Source organism: Triturus cristatus, chromosome 5_1, assembly GCF_964204655.1.
Source record: "Triturus cristatus chromosome 5_1, aTriCri1.1, whole genome shotgun sequence".
NCBI lineage: Eukaryota > Metazoa > Chordata > Amphibia > Caudata > Salamandridae > Triturus > Triturus cristatus.
This window is the reverse complement of record NC_140587.1, coordinates 98,433,966-98,459,530: the sequence shown is the minus strand read 5'-3', so window position 1 is coordinate 98,459,530 and position 25,565 is coordinate 98,433,966. Positions and strand designations below refer to the sequence as shown.

Here is a 25,565-nt window from a genome sequence, read left to right as displayed (position 1 = left end):
TGTTCTGGTGGACGGCTTGGGCCCGTCCTCCGTGTGTCTCTCTCTCTCTTTCTCTTTCTCTTCTGCCTGGTTCCACTTCTTTCGTGGGTCAGGCTGTGTGTGCTTCTGGACCGGCCCCTCCTTTGGGGTGTGTCCTGGCCCTCCCTGGCCTCTGCCTTCGGCTTGCGTCTGGCTTGTTCTGGGTGCGCTGCTCCATGGTGTTGCCTGCTGCTGGCTGCGCATGCCCTTGCAGGCCTGCTTGTTCTGCTCCACCATTGTGACCTTCGATGTGTTCCCTTGTGCCCCTGCCTCTGGTTCCTCTGGGGCTTTGCGCAACTGTGCCTTTCTTCTTATGCCTGCACTATTGGCGGTGGAGCCGTTCCTGCCTTGCCCGCTGCTTGCGGGCGAGGTGTGTTCAGCTATTTTCTCTCACGGTGTGTTTTTCTTACAGTGGGCCCTGCCTCCGGTTCTACCTCTTCTCCCTGGGGTTTGAGGTGGTCCTTTTGTTTCTTGAGGCTTTTCGGGCGCTGTCTGCCCCTGCGGGGTGTTGGGCAGTTCTCCCTTGGTTGGGCTTAGGATATCCTGGCCTTCCCTTCTTGTCCCTTGCTGGGGCCCTGTGTTCTTCCAAGCTGGTGAGGTTCTCTCGCAGACCCTCCTCCCCTCTGGGTATGGCGAGGGTATCTATTCTACGTTAAGGAATCTGCGGCTAGTAGTCTCTATCAGATGTACAAGTTACTTACCTTCTGTAACGATGATTCTAGTCGCAGATTCCTTCACGACCCGCCCGTTCTGCGAGGACCCTCAGCTTGGTTTTCTGCACTCGCCTCCCTCTGGGTTACTTGTCTTCTGTGGGTGTCCTCTCCTAGTTTTCTTCCGGTCAGGTTGTCCGGTTCTGCTTGGTTGTTCCAACCCCCCTTTTTTCTCTTGATACAAGGTTGGTTGCTTTCTGTGTTCCTTTGCATCCCTTCAGCTGGTTTCTCTCCAGTGTAGGGTCCTACTTTTGCTCTTTTTTTACCTCTGTTGTTGGAGTTTCTGATCCCTTTGCGGTCTTCCACGTTGGGGATTCTTTTGCCTGTCCTTTGGCCTCCTGCTCCTTTCAGGCGATATGGCCCTCCTTGACAGTGTTCTTATAAAGAAATTATAAAGTAAAATATTCTTGGTAATCAAAAGAAATGTATTGAATCTTTTAAGAAAATGAATAAATAATAATAAAAACTACAAGCCTGATTGTGTAGTGTACCATTACCTTTATGGCCCATTCCTCTGAATTCTACTGAATCGTATGTAAAGAAATATAGGTCCCGAGGGAGTCCTCATAGTATTTTTGCCTCCTTGACAGTGTAGTCTGGGGTGGATTGCTGTTTGCTCCTCTGTTCCGGGCTTGTGGCCCTTCACTGTGTGGTTTGTGGTGGCAGACTCTCTCTTTCTGATATGGCGCTTTCACATGCTAGTGCCTCCAGGATGGCTATCGCCTTGGCTCGCACGGTGGTTCCTCGGGGTGGTGCTCTGTGCTTTCCCTGCTAGGCTTCGCTGCTATGGCCATCTGGTACTTTAGTGCCAACTGGTGCTATCGCCTTGGCTTGCACAGCTGTTCCTCAGAGTGGTACTCTGCTCTTTCCCTGCTGTGGCTTTGCTGCTGTAGCCTTCTTGTGCCTTGGTGCCAACTGGTGCTGTTCCTCACCTTTTGTTTCTCTCTGTTTTGTTTCTCTGATTTTTTTCGCACACTGTTCCCATGCTCTCCTCAGTTTTTTTGTGATTGCTCCGCGTTGTGGCGCGGAAAAGTTCTCCGAAGCAAACCTACATCAGCGCGCCGGGGTGGGGTTTATGTGACCTCGCTGACGTCACGCCCGTGGAAGACGTCAGGGCGGAGACGCGTGGTACCGCCCCCCGGCGTGCAGAGATGCTGGAGCAAGAAAGTTTTCTGGGTCCAGTCTCACGCCTGGGGATAATTCTATGTTAAGGAATCTGCGGCTAGAATAGTCTCTACCAGATACATCGTTACCGAAGGTAAGTAACATGTACATTATTTAGGTACACTCTTGCTTTATGGGAGTCAGTATCCTTAGGAGGCCCATTTTAATCTTACCAGCATAAAGGTCTTTTCAAGGAGCTCTTTCAAGATGGCATGATGAATCGAGTCAGACACACCGGCTGTGGATGCAGCAGCTCACTCCATGTAGTAATTTTTTTTTCTTTAGAAGCCAGACCTGGATGAAAACCCAGGGTTTTTGAATGAGGATGCACAATTGACTGGCATGCCTTTTGAAAGCAGCACATGCTTGGCAATGCTGCGAAGGTGAGTAGTGACACTCAGTGTGCTGAGCCTTGCTCCTGCCTGTACTTTTGTCACTAATTTTGACTCTCCAATGTTTCTTTTGCTCTTTAAAGGTCGCTAATCGGGCAGAAGTCAACAGAGTTATGTTCCCACTCCCTCTTTCTCCGCAACTTTGGTGAGAAAATCACTCTGATTCCTTTTACCGTTTTGTTAAAGAAGTGCCTCTTGGGCATCAACTCATAAATGACAGGAAAATGCTTTACACCACTGGGTCTTCCTAATTAAGGGCAGAAACTGTCTGCCTTTTCTGACCATACTACCACCTATTCCCACCTCAGTTCTGACGGCAGGAAATGTTCAAAGTATGTGAGTCTATCAAAGTTACAGATGCTGGAGAACTGTCTAAAAGGGTAAGTAACATTTTTGTTCTTATCAGCACTATGTTATCACGATTGAGTAGCACTATTGAGCATTGTGCTCTGTGTTTAATTTATGCAGATGGTTAAAGATGTTGGGCGCTAGGATTAAATTTTCATCATCCGGATTTTAACAAGCATAAGAGAGACAAAGGCTGAAAATAAAAGAGGAGGTGGAAGATAAAGATAGTAAAACATTAACAGATGGAGAAAAGGGAGAGGGTAAGCAACCTACATGAGGTTTAGAGGGGGAAAGAAAGAGCCATAAGGTGGCATTAAGACTAAGCAGCCTTGTTTCTTGGCAGCCACAGGATTTGGCAGCGCTGCCCGCAGGTTGTTCAGAAAATTTCTGCACTTATGTATTTTTTTCTTTGTTATCCTGATTGTGTTAACTTTATATGTCTAAACTTGAAGGCATCTACTTTCTCTAACACTGTCTCGTTCTTTAGGACAGCACTGATAGTCAAGCAACATCGATTGACAACTCCACTAACCTTGTACATTTTTGATTGTACCAGGTCCTGTATCATGATACCATTGATGCCTTGAAAGAATTGTTGAAGAGCATCATGCTGTGGAACCTGACTCCCAATGGACTCCAAGAAATGTTTCTGGTCTGTATCTATACAAGAAAGCATCCAATTCATGAACAACAAATCCGTGTTTTATTTGTAGTTGTGCATTTCAATAAGGATGCCTGGTTTGAAAACTGCCTACCTTATCGGATTACAAGAAGATTCCTGATATCTGAAGCTGAAGGGTTCTGGAATCCGATGAATAATGATCTTATTCTTGATAAATCAGAGAGATGATGGAGAAATTCCTGTGCCTCCTAGATGCTTGGTTCTATGATTAATGCAATCACTATAATTTGGCAGCTACACTTTTACTGTGTTAAAGGGCAGTCAACTACAGGATATCAATCTTAGAGCAAAAATTGGAAAAAACTAAGTGTGCATATTCAATTAATCTTTCTCATAAGGTTTAAAAATACAAGTGAATTATACCCAATAACTTTTACCTTTCCAGGGCATCTGTATTTCCTCCCCTCCCAGCAGGTTACTTAGATAATGGACTTATCAAAGACTTCCTCATGGATCACAGGATTTAAGTTTTACCTGTCTCTGCTTCCTCCCTATGTGGGCTGTCAAAGTAACTGTAATTGAGTACATGTCACCGTAATCGTGGCTCTTAGCCAGACCTAAACGGACGATTACATATAAGCAGTATTATTCCCATTCCATAGTAACATTATTCTGAAGAGAGGCAGCAATTTCTGTTCCACAATAAACCATCACTTCAGCAGTAATGAGACAAATGCAAGTGTGCCTTGTGTCCTAATATAAGGAGACAATCATGATGAGTATAAGAGTGTAGGAGTATGATGGCACCTGTATGTTGTCAGAAACAGGGGGGGTGGCTAACTGGCAAGCATGGCGGCTACAAACTGACGGAGCTCCGAGGCAAGACCCGATTATCCTGCTGTAATCACCGGCACTGGGCATCTGACCCTGATCTCCCCTGCTACTGATATGGGAACGCAGCAGCAACGTACTGTGCCAGTGGAGATGCGGAAACAGCAACTACTGCAGAGAAATATAGTCTGAAAGAGGGGCTCTGCGCTGCGAGGCCTGTTGGGGACTGGCGCGGGTGTCTGGACCTGTGGGCCGCTGCACCGGAACCTACAACACAAAGAGATGAGGTATGCCAAAGAACTCACCGCCTTATAGTCTCGGGTGAGAAGACCGCACAGGTGACTGTGCAGCGAAGCGTTCCCGTAGTGTGGAGCCGACCGTGCCCTGCCGGGCTGGTGACAAGCACTGGGTGGGGCTGATCCAGGCCTAGAGACCGCGGCAGGGACAACCCAAAGGATGACTGGTGCCCTGTCGGGGGGCCCCCCGGAATACTGTGATCTCCAGCGGCTGGACGTTGAGGCGACCCCATGAGGCCGGCGTTCTGGTGCGCGGAAGTGTAAGCAAAGCTGCAGACTGCGCTCCTTACTGAGAGGAACTGGGCAGCTAGCTGGACGAGACCCTTCCCTGCAAGGAAGACTTTTGCAGTGGACGGGTGCTGTTGATCCCTGCGCTCCTATAAGTGGTGCGTAGGCTGGAAGCTGCGGCCCCGGCGAGACTGGCCTGATCCTCCAGACGCTGGCTGTGCTCCCCTTCGACAAGAACTGGACGACGCAATGACGATGGAAACGCGGTGTGTGGATGAGCGCCCCCATCCTGGTGCAATCGACGGGGCTGCTGCGTATACGCTCCAACCACCTCACACGTGCCATCCACTACATCTGTTACGCCCCAGGCACTCTGCGAGGTACACGATCGGTGTCACTCTTTTACAACACAGGGAAGTGCATGAGAACTGACACCAATCCTGTGAACATTGAGGAGGGCACAACTGAGAGCGAGAGCAACACATAGAGCAAAGTACAAGTGACCAGCACGTGAGGCTCAAAGATCGCCCCTGTTTGCTGACATAAGCCTGAGTTCCTGTGGGGCCACCTCTCTCCGTAGTAAGGAGCGAGTCGGCTGTTACATGAGACCTGCTGGACGTATACATGGGGTGTGGTTGAGGGAAGTCTTGGCCCCCCCGAGCCTGCTAGACCGATCTAACAGAGGCATCTGTGCTGCTTTATAGTCGTTGGGGATTGGGTTCCTACGCATTTACAAAGAGCGTCCTGCCTGCAATAATGCTATGGAACTGGCCAATTGCGTGACTGAGCCTTGGGTACTAAGCCTGGAAAGAGGGTTCACAAATCCATCTCCGGTACATGACTAGGCGTGGATGTCCTGTGGTGTAGACTGAGTCTACAACTGAACTAATAACCGGGTGCAGCTGCTGGACGTCCGACCTCATTTTGCATATTTTTTTTCCTCCTCCCAAGTTATTTTGGCAGAATAAAGCATACTATACAGCCATCACAGCACAGGCAGTATAACCTCTACTGAATATCAACTATTCCATTGTGGGGCGAACAAAAGGCATCGGAGATGCCACCTGTTGATCAACAGACCCAGGGGAAATCAGACATAGCTTCACAGACATCCTCGATTAGTTGTGTCTGACTAATGAGGAGTCTCTCCCCCCGATAAACTGGACTTAATCTTGCAGGAGATACATGATTCACGTAAATCTATTGAACAACAAATAAGCTCCCTATCAGATATAGTCAAAAGTAATAAACAGACTCTGAAGGAACTATTACCACAACACAAAGAACATTCTGAGCATATAACCCAAATACAAAAACAGTTGGCTGACCTAGAGGACAGGGCAGAAGACGCTGAAGGCAGGGCTAGGCGCAATAATATACGGGTGCTGGGATTGCCAGAACAATCGGAGGGCCCAAACGTAACACAATTTATGGAGCAGTGTCTACTAGACCAGATAGCTCCAGAAGGATTGTCGCCCTTCTTCTGTGTGGACAGGGCACATCGGATACCACTGGGTAGACCGACAGATGGAACACAGCCGAGAACAATGATTGCCCGCATCCTAAACTATGAGGACCGCGATCTCCTTCTTGTGAGGTCCAGGAAGAGGGCGTCCATCCAGTATGAGAACCACCGGATCTCCCTATACCCAGACTACACAGTTCTGGTTCAAAGGCAACGTGCTTCTTATCTACCTTTGAAAAAGAAACTCCAAGTATTGAACCTTAAGTGCGCACTACTGTTCCTTGCTCGTTTGAAAATTATACATGAACAAAAGTGCCACTTTTTTGCCAGCCTGGAGGCAGCAAACGACTGGAAAGCACCCTTTCTCCCCAAGCTCTGGCCACTCTAGATCAAAAGACACGACAAGCTCAACAACGGTCATCAGAACAGAGAACGCGACAGACCAGATCGTCCCGCAAGGTCGCAGCGAAGAGCTTGTCCCCAGATCAGGCCCTGCTAGGTCAGGAGTCTACACTGGCCGCAGCTGCTGCCATGCGGGAAACCAATCCGCCATCCTCTTCAGATCACTTGGATGATAATATGATACATTCCGACTCAGACAGCAACGACCCGTTGTTTCCATCGATTATCCCGTAAATAGTGCAGACATTATTTGGCTGATAATATACAGAATCAGAAGATGACACCTAGTACATATTTACAAGAGTCCATGATGGAGGGAAGTAAGATTTTGTCAATGTACGTTGTATTGTTATTCTCCTCTAGGTGTCCCATATCTTTTCATATGTAACAAGGGTCCTGACATGTGAGTCGCTCCGTCCTGAAAGAAGGTACTATGCTCCGTGCAGGAACCACCCCCCTGCAGTTATTGCATTAGTTAACCGATTGGACCTTCAAATTGTTTTGATTAATGTTTGGACCAGCAAAGTGCTCGTCCTAGTATTGGGATTTTTAGATGAGTAGTTTTTTCTGGGGATATGGCTCACTCCAAGTTGTGACACACACTATCTCTGTTGTACATACCGGGGCTGTTGCAACATAACTGAACAGATATATGAATGGCAGTATCTGATAAAGACTACTAGCCGCAGATTCCTTAACGTAGAATTATCCCCAGGTGTGAGACTGGATCCGGAAAATCTTTGCCACAGCACATCTTCGTGCCGGGGGCGGTACCACGTGACCCCGCCCTGACGTCGTCCACGGACGTGACGTCAGCGAGGTTACATAAGTCCCACCCTGGCACGCTGACGTCAGTTTTCCTTCTTTTCCGTGTGCAACGTGGATCCGGAGTGTGCTCCCCTGTTTTCGGGCCTCTTAGCGCCTTGAGTTGGGAACAGTGTACCATGCCTTCGGGCTTCAAGACGTGCACTTCGTGTGCACGCCAGATGTCGGTGACAGACCCTCACACTATTTTCATGTGGTGCTTGGGCAAACACCATGAGTCAACGGACTGCGAGTCTTGCCAGCATCTCAAAACTAAGTCCCGGCGGGAGCGCCGGATGAAGTTGCTGTTGGCCCGCTTGTCCAGGTCAGTGTCGTCGCAGCGTCCGTCTCCTACCTCGGACAGGTCCAGGGGCCGCCGTTTCCGGGTGCGGCATAGTCCTTCGCCGAGGCCCCATGGGCGTCGTTCGCCCGCAGGTAAGTCTTGCAGTTTGCCGCCGAGGCCTTGTCCTCCTTCGGCAAAGGGCGCCGGTCCCTCCCCGGATGTGTGCACTCGTCTGTCACCACCCTATCTGCCGTTTCCCGGCGTTGGGGCGACGAGGGCCCAGATGCAAGCCTACGCTACGGCTCTGCAGGCTTCCCTGAGCCCTCCTTCACCCCTCCTCCTGCCATGTCTGTAGATTCCTCGCCGTGCGCGGAGTGTTCTACGGACTCGCTGGCGGCTTCGCCCCCGGCGCCGACGCGTTCGGCTTCAGGTGTTGGAGGTGTGGTGCTGTCGAGGTGCGGCCCCTTTGGGGTTCCCCTCCTCAGCCCATGGCGTCCTGGCCTCGCCGCAAAGCCCCGCGGGGTTCCCTGCTGTGTCGCAGGAGTTCACCGGGACTCAGGGTTCGCCCTCCAGCCCCCATCGGTCCTCTGGGCAGGTGGCTGTCTTCCCAGAGGCCGAGCCGACACCTCTCCGGCGTCAACGGCTTTCCTCCCCGACGCCTCTCCGGCGTCAACGGCTTTCCTCCCCGACGCTTCCCCAGGCCCCTCTCGGCCCTCGGCGCAGGCGCTGCCTCTGGGGCCGAGCCGGCGACTTTTCGGTGCCGTTCATTGGCCGCTTCGGCTCCGCCCCCTTCTTCGAGGCAGCACGTGGTGTTGGAGGTCGACCCAGCGCCACTGGTGGACATTTAGGGTGCCGGTCGAGGACTCATTGGTGCCTGGGGTGTACTCCCCGGTGCCGTCGGGACATCCGATGTCCCTTCCTCTCCGGAGGGTTGTCGTCTCCTCTTCACCGGAGACTGGAAGCCGCGTCGTAGCCTTTCGTCCGGTGGATTCCAGGGCGGGTTCTACGCCGTCTCCACGTCCACAGACCCCGGACCCGCTCTTCCGTTCCCTGCAGTTGTCTGCCCCGCAGGCTTCTCGGCCCTCCCCAGAGACCCCTCAGGTTCCCCACTCGTCCGTGGGTTTCCCATCCCTCAGGCGCTGGTCTTTTCTCCCTCCAGCGGGACATGGGATTGGGTGCCTCAGTTTGCAGCCTTTGCCCATGGAGGAGTTGCTTTCCCCCCACGTCGCCCTACGGAGGCGAGTGTGGCCTTTGTCTGGGCCATTTTCACGGGCACTGGCATTCTGCAGATGGGGAATCCGGTTGCCCCACTCCCTTCGGACCACTTGTTAGAGGTGCTCCACCAGGGCTCTGGTGGAGGGAAGCTGCTTCTCCCATTTGAACTGTCGCTGCATAACTCTCTTCTGGGGGGCCCCCTGCCACGGGGGATCCGGTGCCTCAACCGCTCATTTACCACCACTGTCCTGCTCCGCACAATCCACTTTGTCTTTTTTCCCACCCCTTGGCCCAAGGCCCTGTCCTGCGGGCTGCTTTTCCTTCCTTGCCTTCCGTGCTGCTTCCGCCGTCACGGGAGGCTCGGTGGCTGGACTCCTGGGGGCGTAACATTTTCGTCTCCACTAGCGCTGCCCTGCGTGCCCTGAACACTGTGTGTTGGCCAGGGCTACTTCCAATCTGTGGGATTCCACGGAGTCCCTTCGGTCTCGAGCCTCCCAAGAGGGTGTCCGCGCGGATCTGAGGCACCATGTGTGGGATGGTCAGGAGTTCGCTACTTTCCTTCTCCGTTCGGCCTTGGACGTCTCTGATTCCCTCGGCCGTGCTATGGCGAGTTCTTTGGCCCTCTGCCGCCATGGTTGGCTGCGGGATGGTGTCTTTCCAGAGAATGTTCGGGCGCGTCTTGTGGATTTACCCTTTGATGGGACTTTGTTATTTCACACCCACACAGACTCTGCTATTCAGAGACTCCTTGCGGGGCTCTGTCCTCCTCCTCCGTAAGCTCGGTTCGCCGATGCCTTATGGGAGGCGTTATTCCTCCTTTCTCCTTGGAGCCTTAGGTTTTAGTTGACCCGTTGTGTGCTGTTTGCGGTTTTGAGTGCCTTCAGGGTCTTTCAGTTGGCCCTTTATTCTTTTGGCTGCTGTTTCAGCCCTTCAGCTTGTGGTGTGTGTTTTTTGCTGTTACGTGCAGCGGTATCGGTTCTCAGGTTGGGCCCTTTATGTCTTTTTTGGCTGGTTAGTAAGCAGTCGTGGTGTTTTCCACTGGTCTTTTCGGTTCTTGGCCTCTGATGCGGGTTTCCCTAAGAGGTGTTTGGCTGCTTGGTAAGCCGTCTGTGGTGTTCCCACAGGTCTTTTATGTTCTTGGCCTCTGATGCGGGTTTCCCTAAGAGGTGTTTGGCTGCTTGGTAAGCCATCTGTGGTGTTCCCACAGGTCTTTTATATTCTTGACCACTGCTGCGGGTTTCCCTAAGAGGTGTTTCCCTGTTTTTGTTCAGGGACAATTCATACCCTAGGTGGAGTATTTGTTGGCTATTGTGTAGCCATGTTTTAAGCTGGGCGGGCGTGGATACCTTTTCAGGGTCTTAGCTTTTTCCTGGCGTCCCTGTATACCGCTTGGTGCGGTCTCTATCTCCTTGATATTTCTATCGTCTTCGCCTCTGGGTCATCGGCCCGACCTTTGTCATGCTGATTGCAGCGTCGTGTCTTGGGGTTTCCACCTCGTTCGCCGCCGTTCCGGCTGGGGCTTGTCTGTCTTCGTCTGGCGCTCGCCTTGTTCTGAGCCACTGCTTCTTGGTATTTGCAAGCTGTTGCTGCCTGTGCATGGTAGTTTTTGGTCCCCCTCCTTGGGACTCGCCGTGTCAGCGTGTGCTCCTGTCCCTTGTTTGTTGGAGCTTTGCGCGTCTGTGTCTTCTTTCTCACGTCTGCGCTTCTCGACTTTGGATCCGTTCCGGCCTTGATACCTACTTAGGGATAGACACCCATTCAGCTGTGCCCTTCGCTGTGTGTGTGTGTTCTCCTGGGGCGGGCTCCGCCTCCGTTCCACCTCTTCTCCTTGGATTTGCGGGTGGTTCTTTACTTCCTTTGGTACTTGCTTGGTGCTGTCTGCCCCTCCGGGTTTTCTGGCGGACGTCCTTTGATCCTCGGATAGGCTTGTGGTATCCTGGCCTTCCCTTCTCCTTGTTCTTGCTTACTTCTGCTTGGTGGGGGCTGGACCGTCCTTCCTGTCCCCATGCCACATCCCCTGTTGGGGCCCTGTGTTCTTCCAAGCTGGTGAGGTTCTCTCGCAGACCCTCCTCCCCTCTGGGTATAGCGAGGGTATCTATTCTACATTGAGGAATCTGCGGCTAGTAGTCTCTATCAGATGTACAAGTTACTTACCTTCAGTAACGATGTATAAGGTAGAGACGATTCTAGCCGCAGATTCCTTCACGACCCGCCCTTCCTCCCCGACCCGCCCTTCCTCCCCGTTCTGCAAGGACCCTTCAGATGATCTTCTGCACTCGCCTCCTTTCAAGTGGCATTTGTCTCCTGCGGGTGCCCTCTTTCTCTTCCTCCCTGGCGGGATGCTTCGTTTTGTTTGTAGTCTTTGGACGGTAGGTTCATGTGTACTTCTACATCCCTACACCCTGGTTATTCCAGTGTGGGTCCTTCTTGTAATCTCTTTTTCATTGCTTGCGTTTTTTTTTTTGTTTGACTCCTCCGCAATCCTCTAGGTTGGGGTTTCTTGGCTGGGCCTCTGCCCTTCGCTTCTTACAGGGTATACGCCACTCCTTGCTGGTGTTGTCTTGGGGTGCTTTGTCATTACTTTTCTGTTCCAGGCTTGTTGCCCCTCACTGTTCTAGATTGTGGTTGCTGACTTTGTCGTCTGCCACGTCATTTTTGTCATTTTTTTTTTATGTTTCTGCCTCCAGGGAGGTTCCTGCCTTCGCTTGCAGGGTTGCTTCTCACAGTGGTGCTCAATTTCCTTTCCATGATTTTCAGTAACACAGTGCTTGGCACTGTCCCTAATGGTGCTGTTCTTCACCATTCGCTGCTTCCCTTTTTGTTTCACTGATTTTTTAGTACACTATTCCCATACTCTCACAGTTCTGTTGGTGATGGCTCCACGTTGTGGCGTGGAAAAGTTCTCCGAAGAAAACTGACGTCAGCGCGCCGGGGTGGGACGTATGTTACCTCGCTGACGTGACGTACGATTTTCCGGATCCAGTCTCACACCTGGGGATAATTCTACGTTAAGGAATCTGCGGTTAGAATCATCTCTACCAGATACATCGTTACCGAAGGTAAGTTGTACGTTGGGCAAATATAAAGTGATAACATGGAATGTTAGTGGGATGGGCTCAGTGCACAAACGTCATCGGATCCACGCCCAATTAAACAGATGGAAAATACAGATAGCCTTCCTCCAAGAAAACCATATTACTAATGCTGAGGTAATCAAACTACGTAAGAAATGGAGAGGCGAGATATTCACTACATCATATTCCGCATTTGCGAGAGGGACACTCATATGGGTCAGACAGGGAGTACCGTTTGTGAATATAGAACAGCGAATAGATGCACTGGGAAGATGCACAATAGTGCATGGGACTCTTGACGTTGTGAACATAGTCATAGGTAACGTATACGCTCCAAATAACGAACAGGATAAATTTCTTACCAACCTGAACACAATACTAGCGGACTGGGCTGATATCCTGTGGACACTGGGAGGGGCCTATAATTCCACCCTTGATATACACCTGGACCGATTCCATCCACAGATTCAAGGAGCCGCTTCCATTAAGCACGCAGAGTTCCTGAGGTCTTGGGCAGAGGGCTGGGTGATTAAGGATGTGTGGCGTCTCCAAAATCCTACAAATCGCGAATACTCTTTCTATTCTCCAACACACCAACTACACACTAGATTGGACAGAATATTCTGTTCCTCATCCATTACACCTCAAATATCCCAAACTACATACCTAGACAAAATGCTATCCGATCACAATCCACTTGAAATTCTTCTAGAATTGGGGAAAGTACCCACCCCGGTCCCAACTTGGAGATTGTGGCAACAGATGTTGGAAGATGCGGTCTTCCGAGATAAATTAGGCACGACTATCACCAATTATTTGAATGAAAATGCCTAACAGAGTGGGATGAATTTAAATATCTATAGGAGCGACAGTGGGAGCCCTTCAGGAAATCAATAGGAGTCTTACGGCACTCGAAGACTCCCTACAAGAGTTGGAACGGAAAGCGAGTACCGATCCCTCAAATCAAAAACAATTACAAGAGGGGAGAATTCGACTTGCTGAACTCTTTGAGGACCTACGCAACATTGATTACCAGGCATACACTCAACATGCACACACAGAAGCAGACAAATCGGGCACTCTTCCCCCCCCCCCCCCCCCCCCCCATATCAATACCGGAAGTGGCATTGCAGGATGGCACTATAGTGTACACTCAGGTAGAGATCAACACTGCATTCAGTAAATACTACGAGATGTTGTACAGCGCTCCAATAAATGCACTGCCGGAAGATATAGAAATATTTTTGTAAGGCTTGGCCTACCCTAAATTACCAGAAAATGCACAGGAGGAGTTGGATGAACCATCACAAGGTGCCAAAATCAAATAAGCCATCAGGGAACTTGCTCATAATAAGACCCCTGGCCTAGACTGCTTACCAGCGGAATTTTACTCTACCTTTGCAGACAATTTAACTCCGCAACTTGAATGCTTATATAATTCGGCACAAGAGGCCCACTCCCTGCCACTAACTACTATGCAGGCACTAGTCATATCCTTTCCCAAGCCCAACAGAAACCTGGCAGACATTACAGGATATCGCCCTCTTTCCCTATTATCAACCGAATATAAGAGACTTAGCAAAATTCTGGCCTGTCGGCTCCTCCCCTATCTTCCAAAGCTCATACACGTAGATCAGTGTGGCTTTGTTCCGGGTCACAAGACGTCCCTGAATATAAGGCGCCTGCACTATGTTATGGAAGCTGCTGCCAAGATCTCCTGTAATACTGGCTGTATCTCTCTTGACCTCCAGCAGGCGTTTGATATACCAAACTGGGACTACATATTCGCAATTATGGAAAGATTCGGCATACCTCCTGGCTATATGAAGTGGGTCAAACTTCTATACACCGCACCTACTGCCCGGGTCCATACTGGATCCCACATATCTTGCCCCTACCCGGTGGCAAGAGGGACAAGACAAGGATGTCCTCTGTAGCCAATACTATTTGTACTGGCATTAGAACCTCTACTCATTAAACTTCGGAGGGATGCTGCAAACAAAGGGATCCCATTAGGAGAGACAACACATATGCTGTCGGCATATGCTGCTGATCTTATATATCTGAGAGAAACATGTTAGTTATAGATTCCTTACCTTAGAATTACCCCCAGGCGTCAGACTGGATCCGAAAAGTTTTTTCGTCAGCAGTTCTTCTGCGCGTTGGAAGGTGGCTTCACTCGGCTCCACGGGCGTTGTGGTTGCCGGGATGATGTTGTGGCAGCTACTTAGATGCCACCCTTGAGCGCTGACGTCAGTTCTTTCTTTTTCCTCTCCAGCCAGCACAGATCCGGGAAGAGCGGTACCTCAGTCATTTTTTGACTACGTTTTTCTCAACTTTTGTCGACTTCTTAGTTCGAGTCTCCGACTCCGAACAGGTGCATGAGGGATGCCCGGTTTTAAGGCCTGTGGTTCCTGTATCCGATTGATGTCAGTTGACGGATCCACACTGCGTGTGCCTCTTATTGCCTGGAGCGCGTCCACGACCCCAAGGCGTGCTCCCACTGTCAGTTGTTGACGCCGAAGGCTTTGCGGGAGCGGTCCCGAAAGCTGCTTGAACGCCGACAGTCGGCTCCGCGCCGTTCGAGATCGTGGTCAAGACGGAGATTGAGGGACCGGATCGTGAAGCCACCACCATTCTGGCTCAAAGTCTTCGCACTCGGGGTAGGGTAAGTCAAAGCATAAGATGAAGTCGAAGAAGCATCGTCACTCTTTGACTTCTCCTCATCGGTCGGCTGATCCGACGAGGCGCGCGGGTGGTGCCACTCCCACGGCTCCGCGCGTGTAGCCCGAAGGGTCGACTCTGAGCTTACCTCCCTTTCCGGGACCTGTAGCGACCCCCGCCCAGCTTCGTATGTTCTACGAGGCGATGCATGCCAACTTTGGGCGGACTGACCCCGCCGGCACGCCTTCGGGCCCCGGGGACTTGGTTGGGGGGCCTAGGTCTTCGCTACTGGCAGCTCTGGCCCCGGCACCGCAGGCCCCACTTGGATCCAGGCTTGGATCCGGATCAGTGCCGGTTGACCTAGTTACGCCTCCACCAGCACCGCTTCCTCCGGCACCACTACCACGTTCGACCCCGGCCTCCTTCCTAACGTGGACACGGAGCTGGACCAGCGTTGTCCTACGCCAGATCCGGTGCCAGGTGGGGTTTTTGTGCCCCTGTTCATTCCTGGGGTCCCTTTCCAACCACAGTGGCACCCAGAGGATGATGAGGAGGAGGACTGGTAGGGGTTAGGTGACCCTTTAACTGACCAGCTAGATACTGAGCAGTACTGGAGAGAGGAACTGGGGGATGCCAGTGGTCTTGACACTTCACCCGACCTTGGCATGTTGTCTCCTCTTATCGTGGCTATGGACAGGGAGCGGCATACGCTGTGGTGTTGCGTAGGGTGGCCGAGGCTCTCAACCTCGAGGTTGCTACGGTGGCAGTCAGGACTAACCTCCTGACTGAGGTGCTTCAACCGGTGGCGAGCTCTTGTGAGCCCCTGCTCCCATTTAATGAGGGCCTCACTGACGTCCTTTTGGGTACGTGGTCCAGGCCCAACACGGGGGCTCCCATGGACAGGATGATCGCCCGACGCCATCGCCTGGTTTTGGGCGACCCCACTTTCCTCTCCCAACACCCCACGCAGGAGAGCTTGGTGGTCCAAGCCTCCAACTTCAAAAGCGCCTTCCCTACCGCTCCACCGGAAAGGGAATCCAAGAAGCTGGACCATCTTGGCAAGAAAATGTTCTCTTCCGCCAGCTTAGGACTGCGGTCGGTAAACAATGCATGTCTCTTGGACCGTTATTCGCACTCAGTGTGGGATACGGTGGCGCAAGTGCTGCCTCAGTGTCTACAGGAGGCCCGGGCAGTGATCTCACAGGGTGTCGCCGCCGGGAGGGATGCAGCAAAGTTTACGATCCGTTGTGGGCTGGACACCGCTGACTCTCTTGGCAGGAGCATTACAACGTCTGTAGCGCTCCGTCGCTACAACTGGATGAGGTCAACTGGCTTTTCAGGGGATGTCCAGAACACCTTGATGGGCATGCCCTTCAAAGGCCGTCGCCTTTTTGGCGACAAAGCAGACAACGCCCTAGAGGGCTTAAAGGACTCCTAGGCTATGGCCAAATCCTTGGGCCTCTCCTCCCATCCGGCTCAGTCTGCTTTTCGCCCCTTTTGTGGAGACGGACGTGGTGCCCCACTACGTCCCACCCAGGGCCACAGACCGCAGCATGTTACCCAACCTTCGCGCGGCTGCGTACTGCATGCGTGGGAACCAACGTCGTGGTTCAGGGGGCCAGCAGGCTGGCCCATCCACCAAACCCCCCTCTGCAGCAGCCTCCAAACCCTACTAGTCTGACCTTTCAGGCCCATCAAACGCCAGTGGGCGGCAGGATTCGCTATCACCTCCCCCACTGGCGCACCATCACTTCTGACAGGTGGGTTTTGCAAGTAGTCCGAAGGGGCTACTCCCTCCCCTTCGAGACTACCCCTCCGGCCATGCCACATCGATACCACTGCATGTCAGAGGATCATCTGGCGCTTCTCCAGCAGGAAGTTACGGCTCTCTTGGCCAAAGGAGCCATTGAGCGCGTTCCTGTCCCAGAAGTAGGTCGTGGTTGTTACTCCCACTACTTTCTGGTTCCCAAGCCTGCGTCCTATCGTGGACCTCAGGGACGTCAATCGCTTTCCCCGGAAGGAAGGAGAAGTTCAAAATGTTGACACTTGCTCAGGTCTTATCTGCCCTCGACCCCCAAGACTGGATGGTAGCGTTGTACTTGCAGGACGCTTATTTTCACATCTGTGTCCTGCCGTCCCACTGGCGTTACCTGCGGTTCACGGTAGGCCATGAGCACTTTCAGTTCACCGTGCTCCCCTTTGGCCTTACCAGCGCCCCTCGGGTGTTCACGAAAGTTATGGCGGTGGTCGCAGCTCATCTGCAGAGATCAGGGGTTTCAGTCTTCCCCTATATCAACGACTGGCTGTTGAAGGCGGACTCGTCCCAGGCAGTTGTCTCCCACCTCCAGACTACGGCCGACCTCCTGCATATGCTGGGGTTCTCCATCAATGTGCGGAAGTCGCACCTGATTCCCTCTGAGAAGCTCCTCTTCACCGTAGCAGTTCTGGACACGACGTAGTTTCGGGTCTATCCTCCCGAATAGCGAGTCCGTGATATTTGGGCTATGATTCAGATCTTTCAGCCTCTGTCCCTGGTTTCAATCATAATGGCCCTGAGGCTGCTGGGCCTCATGGCCTCCTGCATCTTGCTGATCGATCATGCCAGGTGGCATATGCGGGCTCTGCAGTGGGACCTGAAGTTCCAGTGGGCGCAGCATCAGGGGAATCTGTCCGATTGCGTCCAGATCTCGGAGGGCACTGCTTGAAAACTGCAGTGGTAGCTTACGGACCAAGATTGGGTCAGTGGCAGATTCCTCTCCCTTCCCCAATCAGACTACACTGTGGTGACGGATGCCTCCCTTCTAGGATGTGGCGGCCATATGGGAGAGGCGGAGATCTGAGGCCTCTGGTCTCTGGCGGAGTCCGGGCTTCACATCAGCCTTCTGTAGCACTGAAGGCATTCCTTTCCTCTGTCTGGGGAAGAGTAGTGGAGGTGTTCACGGACAACACCACTGCCATGTGGTATTGCAACAAACAGGGTGGGGTGGGGTCGTGGACCCTATGTCAGGAGGCCCTCCGCCTCTGGACATGGCTGAAACATCAAGGCATTTCCTTGGTGGTTCAATACCTGGCAGGTTCTCTGAACGCGAGGGTGGACAAACTCAACCGCAGGTGCATGATAGATCACAAATGGCGTCTTCAATCGGAGATGGTGCAAGGTCTCTATCAACAGTGGGGAGAGCCTTGGTTAGATCTATTCGCCCCCAAAGAAAACGCGCAATGTCAGCAATTCTGTGATTTGGAATTTCCAAGGCGGCACTCGCTCGGCGACGCTTTTTGTCGTGAGTGGAGTTGCGGTCTGTTGTACGCCTTTCCATCTATACCAATTCTGCCCAGAGTGCTGAAGAAGATCAGGCTCTCCAGGCCCAAGTCATTCTTGTGGCTCCAGATTGGGCACGAAGAGTCTGGTATCTCGAGCTGTTCAACATGGCCATCGATCCTCCGATCAGACTGCCTCTTCAGGAAGATCTTCTGTTGCAGCAGCAGTGGACGGTCCTCCACCTGAACCTGTCCAGCCTCCACCTCCTTGCGTGGAGATTGAGTGGTGGCTGTTGACGACTTTTGACCTGCCTCCTGAAGTCTGTGATGTTATCTCGGCAGCCAGGCGTCCCTCCACTAAGACTGTATACGCCTGCCGGTGGAACAAATTTGTGGCATAGTGCACAGCAAAGGCTGTGGATCCCCTTTCTGCCCCTTTTTCTGAGGTTCTATTGTTTCTTCTTTCTCTCGCCCAGCAGTGCTCTGCTCCGGTCACTATCAAGGGCTATCTTTCTGCTCTTTCAACTTTTCTCAGGCTGCCTGATCAGCCCTCTCTTTTCAAGTCCCCTGTTGTCAATAGATTTCTCAAAGGCATTACTCACCTTTTCCCTCCTATTCCTTTTGTGATGCCTCAGTGGGACTTAAACCTGGTTCTCACATACTTAATGTGCACTCCCTTTGAGCTGCTTCATAACTGTTCCTTACGTCTCTTGACCCTTCAGACTGCTTACCTGGTAGCTATCGCTTCTGCTAGAAGGGTGAGTGAGCTCCAAGCTCTTTCTTCGAAGCCTCCTTTCTTGTCTGTTCATCTGGATAAGGTGGCTCTCAGGACCCGTCCATCCTTTCTTCCTAAGGTGGTCACTGCCTTCTACATCGAGCAGACCATTACTTTGCCCACCTTCTTTCCTCCTCCGCATCCTTCAAAGGAAGTAGAGAGGCTCCACCGTCTGGACCCAAAGCATGCGCTCTCCTTCTGTCTGGATCGCACAAAACTGTTCCAGGTGGATGGTCAGCTTTTTGTTGGCTACGTGGGTGCGAAGAAGGGTTGGGCCGTACACAAACGCCCCATTTCTCGATGGGTCGTGTTGTGTATTAAGGCTTGTTACTCTGGCTAAAAAGGAGCCTCCAGTCAGGCTATGTGCTCACTCCAGGGCCACAGCAGCCACTACTGCCTTGGGAAGAGGAGTGCCTCTGATTGACATCTGTCAGGCGACCACGTGGGCCTCGCTGCACACATTTCACTAAACACTACTGCCTGGACAGCCAAGTCCGGAGAGACGGCCTCTTTGGCCGCTCTGTTCTCCAGAACTTTCTGGTGTGATCTTGGTTCGCAGACCCACCACCGGGGTTGGTATTGCTGGGGTATCTATTTTAAGGTAAGGAATCTATAACTAACCTGTTTCTTTGAGATGCACAAGTTACTTACCTTCGATAACGATATATCTGTAAGAAACATTAGTTAGTTATAGATTCCTTCCCGCCCCACCCATCCTTCCCGTTCTGCGAACTGATTTTTAGGGTTAAGGGCATCCTTTCAGGGCCCTAGTTTTGTGCACCAATGGTCAGTTTCTTGCATGGCTCTGCGTTTCTGGCACGGAAAGTTGTGTACAGAACTGATGTCCGCGCCCGATGGCGGCATCGGAGTAGCTGCCGTGACCTCATCCCTTCGACCACGACGACAGACGCGGAGCCGACCAACGCCACCTTCCCACGCGCAGAGGTACTGCTGACGAAAAAACTTTCCGGATCCAGTCTGACACCTGTGAGTAATTCTAAGGTAAGAAATCTTTAACTAACTAATGTTTCTTACATATTGTTACCAAAGGTAAGTAACTTGTTCGTTAGGCTTATCCAGAGGGTGTGCTAAGCTTTTATTGTATTCACTCAATCAAGACTAATGGACACACTAGGAGACTAAATCCAGACTAATTGGGTAAGCATAAAAAAGGTATACTTGTTTTATATTTTTAGAACCAAGCAGGACATGGTACAGGTAGGTAAAATATACTTTCAAATGTAAACCTTTACACAGAAATGCAATTGAGAACGGATTTTCTGTTGTTGCAGGTTTATATCACTTTAAAAGCAGTTTGAATTACACAGTAATTACTTTCATATGTTTTCAATTACTTTTGGATTACACGAAGTACTGGGGGTGGTATGCCTAGATACCACACCTAGGGATCTAACAATACACAGCAAGTAAAACTTTTTAGACTTTGCAGTTTAGTTACCTTTTCTCCTGGAGAGTCAAGGTGGTATCTAGGGGGGATGCCTTGACAGTGTTAATTGGGCCATCCAAGGCCGTGGCGGGTTGGATGCAGGGGTGTCCTCTGGCGTCAGGTTTTTTTACCAGCTTCATTCACGGTTGGTGGGACCCTTCAGGTTGCGGCTGCATCGTCTTGAAGCTTGAGGGAGGTCGGGGATCAACAGATCCCAGGTCAGGATCACTGGGTAGACCTCCTTGTGGTGTTGGGCCACTCTAACTCGGGCAGTGGGTGTCTTGTGCGGAGTGGTGCAGAATCACCGAGTCGCCTGAATCCGGTTTCTGCTCTTAGAGTCTTTCTTGAGCAAATCCGGTGCTCATGGGAGAGAGAGTCCGTAAAGTGAGTGCAGGGCAGGTGCTCTGGGGGCTGCTGGACACGCTGGTTTCTTATCTGTAGGCAGGTCTGAGTTCGGGGAGGCCGATAGGTCTGGAGCCAAAGCAGTAGGTGCCCTCTTCTTCCTGGGTCAGCACAGCTCTTTGGTCCTTCTTTCTTGCTCGAATCTGAGGAGGCAAGGTTGCCCCTAAATACTAGATTTAGGGGCGTTAAAGGGGTGTGCAGGTTGGGACCAATGGGTCCCTTCCTTGGGGATGGTACACCCCCTATTATGCCACCCTCCTGTGGGAGGGGGCATGAACCTTACCCTAATTGGCTGAGTTACCTCATCGCCAAGATGGAGGGGGACTGAAATGTGTGCTTCACCATGCCTCCCCCACCTGAGAGGTGGGATTGGCAAAGCTTGGTTTTCCTGCAGATTCTCTTGCCCAAAGTGGGGGCAGAACCGATGGGAAGCAGTTGCTGGGGGCAGCAAAAGCAGGGACAGCTCACAAAGGTGGCATGCCTTTGAAGCTTCCCCTTTGTGGATCCGTCCAATCCTGGGGGAGGAGGCATGACACCTCTGCCCAGGATGGGCTTGGTTTCGGGACACAGAGAGCTGCAGCTCTCTACCCAGGGGTCCAGAAACCTGTCTAGTGATGGCAAATGGCAGGCTGCCATTCAGTAACTTCACCAGGACTGGTCAGTTTTCAGGGGGCATCTCTAATATGCCCTCTGAGTGCTTATTACATTAAATCCAACACTGGCATTAGTGTATGTTTAATGTGCTGAGAAGGTTTCTACAGAACTTCAGTTTTTAGTGAAGCCATTATGGAGCTGTGGAGTTCGTAAGATCAACTCCCAGACCATATACTCTTTTTGACTTTACAACACTTAGACACTGTAGGGATACAGGGCTCATGCCACTGTTACCTCACCTGAGGGCCTGTGCACCGTGCTAGAGGATTGACTCACCTAGGCCGCAGGCAGTGCGTTGCAGGCATGGCACACAGGCATGTGTGCCATGTCGACTCTTCACTTTTCTCTGCACCAAAAAATGCAGCCTGAAATGGCAGTGTGTGGTTGTTAAGGTACCGGGCCTCTTAGATGCCTTTCCTGGTCACAGTGCCCCTCGGTACTTTGGGTACCTTTTACAATGGGCTTACCTGTGGCCAGGGATGTGCCAGTTGTGGGTACAAAGGTATAGTATTGGGAAAGAACACAGGCCCTGGAAACCTGGTTGTCAGGGACCCAGGGCACATCAAGTCAGGTTGCATCAGATTTCAGGCACAAAGTGGGGGATACAAATGCAAAAAGTGGCACTTTCCCACAACACCCTTGCCCGAAGAGCTTGGTGGTCCAAACCTCCACTTCCCACGTAAATCCTGGTGCATTTCCAAACTCTCCACTGGATTGGGATTCCAAGAGGCTGGACAACTTAGGCGAGAAGATGATTTCTTCCACCAGCCTGGCACTTGGGTCAGTGAACATTGCATGCCTTTTGGGCCTCTATTCCCATGTTGTGTAGAATACGGTTGCACAGGTGCTGCCAACGGTTCCTGAGTAGGCTAGTGCCGTACTCTCCCAGGCAGTTCACAATCCGATGTGCACTAGACACCACCAACTCACTGGGCAGAGCAGTTGTGTTTCTGATGCGGAAAGTCATGTACAGAACTGACGTTAGCGCGCGAGGGCGGTGTCTAAGTAGCTGCTGCGACGTCATCCCGGCAACCGCGATGCCAATGATGGACGCGGAGCCGACCGACGCCACCTTCCGATGCATAGAGGTACTGCTGACGAAAGAACTTTCCGGATCCAGTCTGACGCCTGGGGGTAATTCTAAGGTAAGGAATCTATAACTAACTAATGTTTCTTACAGATCGATCATTGCGGAAGGTAAGTAACTTGTGCTTTAGGACGACTGGTCTTTCAGGGGATGTCCAAGCATCACTTATGGACATGCCCTTTGATGGCTCTTGTCGCTCTGAAAGCAAGGCGAATTCAGGATGGCAGGGCTATAGTCAGTTCCTGGGCCTTTCCGTGGCTCCTCGTCATCCCCAATTTGCCTTTCAGGGCCACAGAAGGGGCTTCCAACTGTGTCTATACCCTGCCAACCACAACAGCGCGCAAACTTTCCAACCCCTGTGTGGCAGAGGACGAGGTACCCACAGTCACCGTGGGCCGGGCAGCCAAAGGTTGAGCCAGACCACCACAACCCCGGCAACCGCAACCTCCAAACTCTTATAGTTTGCCCTCTTACCATCACCTGCCCCACTGGCAACCTATCACATCACACTGGTGGGTTTTTCAGGTTGTTTGAAGGGGCTACTCCCTCCCCTTCTAAACTACCCCTCACTCCATGCCACCTATTTGCGACAGGATGATGGAGGACTACCTATCCCTTCTCTACCATGAAGTATGACTGTCTGGGTCAAGGGAGCCATAGAGAGGGTGCCAACGACAGAAGTAGGTCATGGTTGCTATTCCCGCTACTTTCTGGTGGCCGAGAAGGATGGAGGCCTTCATTCTATCCTAGACCTGCACTCTAGGAAAGTAGGATCTGCTTCATGGTTATCCTAACTTTTTGCTGGTGTCAGTATATTTTTGTTTATTAGTCTGACTGGGGTCCTGCTAATGAGGACTCCAGTTACTGTGCTTCCTCCCTAAATTTGACCATGGTAAGTACTTTGGTACCTTCCCAATTGGCTAGTGGTGTACCCTTCTAAGTCCCTAGTATATCGTACTAAGGTACCCAGGGCATAAGTACACCAGGGGTCTCCCATGGGCTGCAGCATGTATTGTGCCACCCATAAGACCACTCAATCTGTGACTACAGGACTGCCATTACAGCCTGTGTGAGTTGGTGCTAGCACCCCTCACAACAGATATATGTCTTCTTATATTTGAGGTATCTGCACTTAAACCCCTCTGGCAGGCCATTTAGGCATGAAAGCTGGGTGCTTGGTTATAAGTAAGAGGGTGCCCCTGCCTGAGCAGGATACCCCTACAAACCCCGTAGTCGATTCTCCAGGCTTTGTAAGTGTGGTCAGCCATTTTAATACACATTGTGGACATCAGTCATTACGAGATGTCTAACTATATAGTGGCTGCTCTGAGCCTGGTTATATTTGGTAAAAGAAAATGTTGGAATCGTACCCCACTGATTCCAGTGTTGGAAGCATGATCCCATGTACTGGGGGGCTCCCTTGGGGAACCCCTGTACTCCCAGTTACAGACTTTCAGGGTCTGACAGCAAGCTAGTTCTGCAGCCGACCACAGCCACAATTCTGCCCTCCTGCTGCTGAGCTAAGCTCGAGCTGGGGAAGTTAGAACAGTAGGTTTCCTATCGCAGGGAGGTGTGTATTGGGCTGGGGTGTGGGTGCTTGCCAGCGCCACCAGACTGCTTTTAAGGACACATTTAGTGCCCTCCTTGTATACTCCAGTTAGAACCAGTTCTGGGAGCCCTTGGCTTCCACTCTGGCGCAAAACTGTACAAAGGACATGGGAGTATCCTCCCCTCTGTCCAGCCCCTCCTCTGGGAAGTACCCCCCAGTCGTTCCAACCCTTTCCCTAGGGTACTTAAGGTCTAACCTGTTGGTGGCTCTTCAGATTCGTCATGGGACAAGACTTCAGCCTGAACCATGTCACTCTTCGACTGTCTGGACACCTGGACTTCGCTTGGAACCGAGATTGCCTCAAGGAATACTCCTGCCTCTTCTGGTCTCGCTGTTCTGCAAGTCTTCTTCATCGTCTGTGCTTCTTCCAGGATCTTCACCAGACCTGTGGGCATCAATGACATTTCCAGGATCTTCACCAGACCTGTGGGCATCAAGGACACCTGAAGTAATCTCCTTTGGAATGAATGGGTCACTCCCTTGCATCTGCAGGCACCTCAAACAAAGCTGATCGGTCTGCTGTTCATGATGTCCCATGGACTTCGAAAGGCTCAACACAGGTGGTAGTTCTGCAATTCCCTCGAGGCCTGAATTGTCCTCTCTGCAACTTTGAGGCCAGAGTCCCTCATCGGACGTGATGGACCAAACCCCTGTGCACTGTGTCGACTTGCCATTGCCAAGGCTTGTTGGCTCTGCACTCCAGAGTTCTTCAGGCTCCAAGACGCTCCAGCCTCTCCAGCATCTCTGCCTGCCAAGTACAGTGTCCTCAGCGCATCCTCTGCACTGTGGGCCTTCCTTCTCGGTGAGCTGCTCGAGGTCCTCTTGCTACTCCTGTACCTTCGGCCTGTGGGTCCTCTTGAGGATCTTCTTCTACTCCAGGGGGCTCTCCTGCTTGGTAGGAGCCTGCTCTGACTCCCCTGTTTGTGGTTAGTCCCTTGGACTTTGCTGGTCCCAACGTTGCTCCTTCGCTTTCCACACCTGTTGCAGTTGCTAAGGCTTGTTGGTGCTCCTGCTGGACACCGACCTCCTGGTTCTCGACTTCCGACATGGGACAGCTCATTCCCTGCTCCTGGTCTTCCTCAGCATCGCCTAGTCCTCACAGTTGCACCGACAAGGTCACTGTCCTCTCTTCTAAACCTTCTGTCATCAGTGGGCATTGCTCTTCCGTGCCTCCTGGTCACCTCAGAGTGGCATAGATACTGTCCCCTCTGCTTACAGGTTCTTCACTTCAAGAATCCTCCCTTGAATTCCACCGGACTCTTAGTCTTCTCCAGCTGCATCTTTCCGGAAGTCCTCCATTGTGGTCTACTGCTGTTTCCGACGTCACTTCACACCTATGCACCCTGCTTCCCTGGTGTAGCTATCCTGGTTCCTGGGGTATCCGTGGGTGGGGTGACTCTCCAACCTTCGATCTTCCACAGGGTCTCTTCAGGATCCACTGTGAAGGGTCTTTCTTCAAAACTGCAACCGCGACTCCATCGTCGACTTCAATTGGTCATGCAGCTGTGTTTCCACTCTGCACACAGCCTCCCCTGGGTTTCCTGGGTACTTACCATGGGTGGTTCCTTATGTCACCCAGCTCCTCTGAGTCTCCTGGTCCAAGTCCCAACTTCGATCACAGTTCGCATTCCATTTTTAGGTCTCGCGAGCCAAAGGCTCGAAGAGACATTTTATATCTGGGCTTTTCAAAGTGCTGCCGTGGCCTAAAGCTACAGTGCACGTGAACGTGCACGCGCGCAGCGCCATGTGTCTTTCCTCCGTAGCGATCGTAATCACGATCACTTTCACTTTCGCGGCCGCGTTTCCAAAGCTTGTTT

At 51.8% G+C, this 25,565-nt stretch overlaps 1 protein-coding gene across 2 annotated transcripts in view; it reads left to right on the top strand.

The window, feature by feature from the left end:
- The window catches only part of MROH1 (maestro heat like repeat family member 1), a 2,508,022-nt gene that overhangs the window by 1,581,862 nt on the left and 900,595 nt on the right, over positions 1 to 25,565 (top strand). For both annotated transcript variants that reach the window (XM_085604508.1, XM_085604507.1), the window contains one exon: positions 3,189 to 3,284. In XM_085604508.1, coding sequence (XP_085460634.1) covers positions 3,189 to 3,284 — 96 coding nt within the window. The remainder of the gene's footprint in view (positions 1 to 3,188; positions 3,285 to 25,565) is intronic.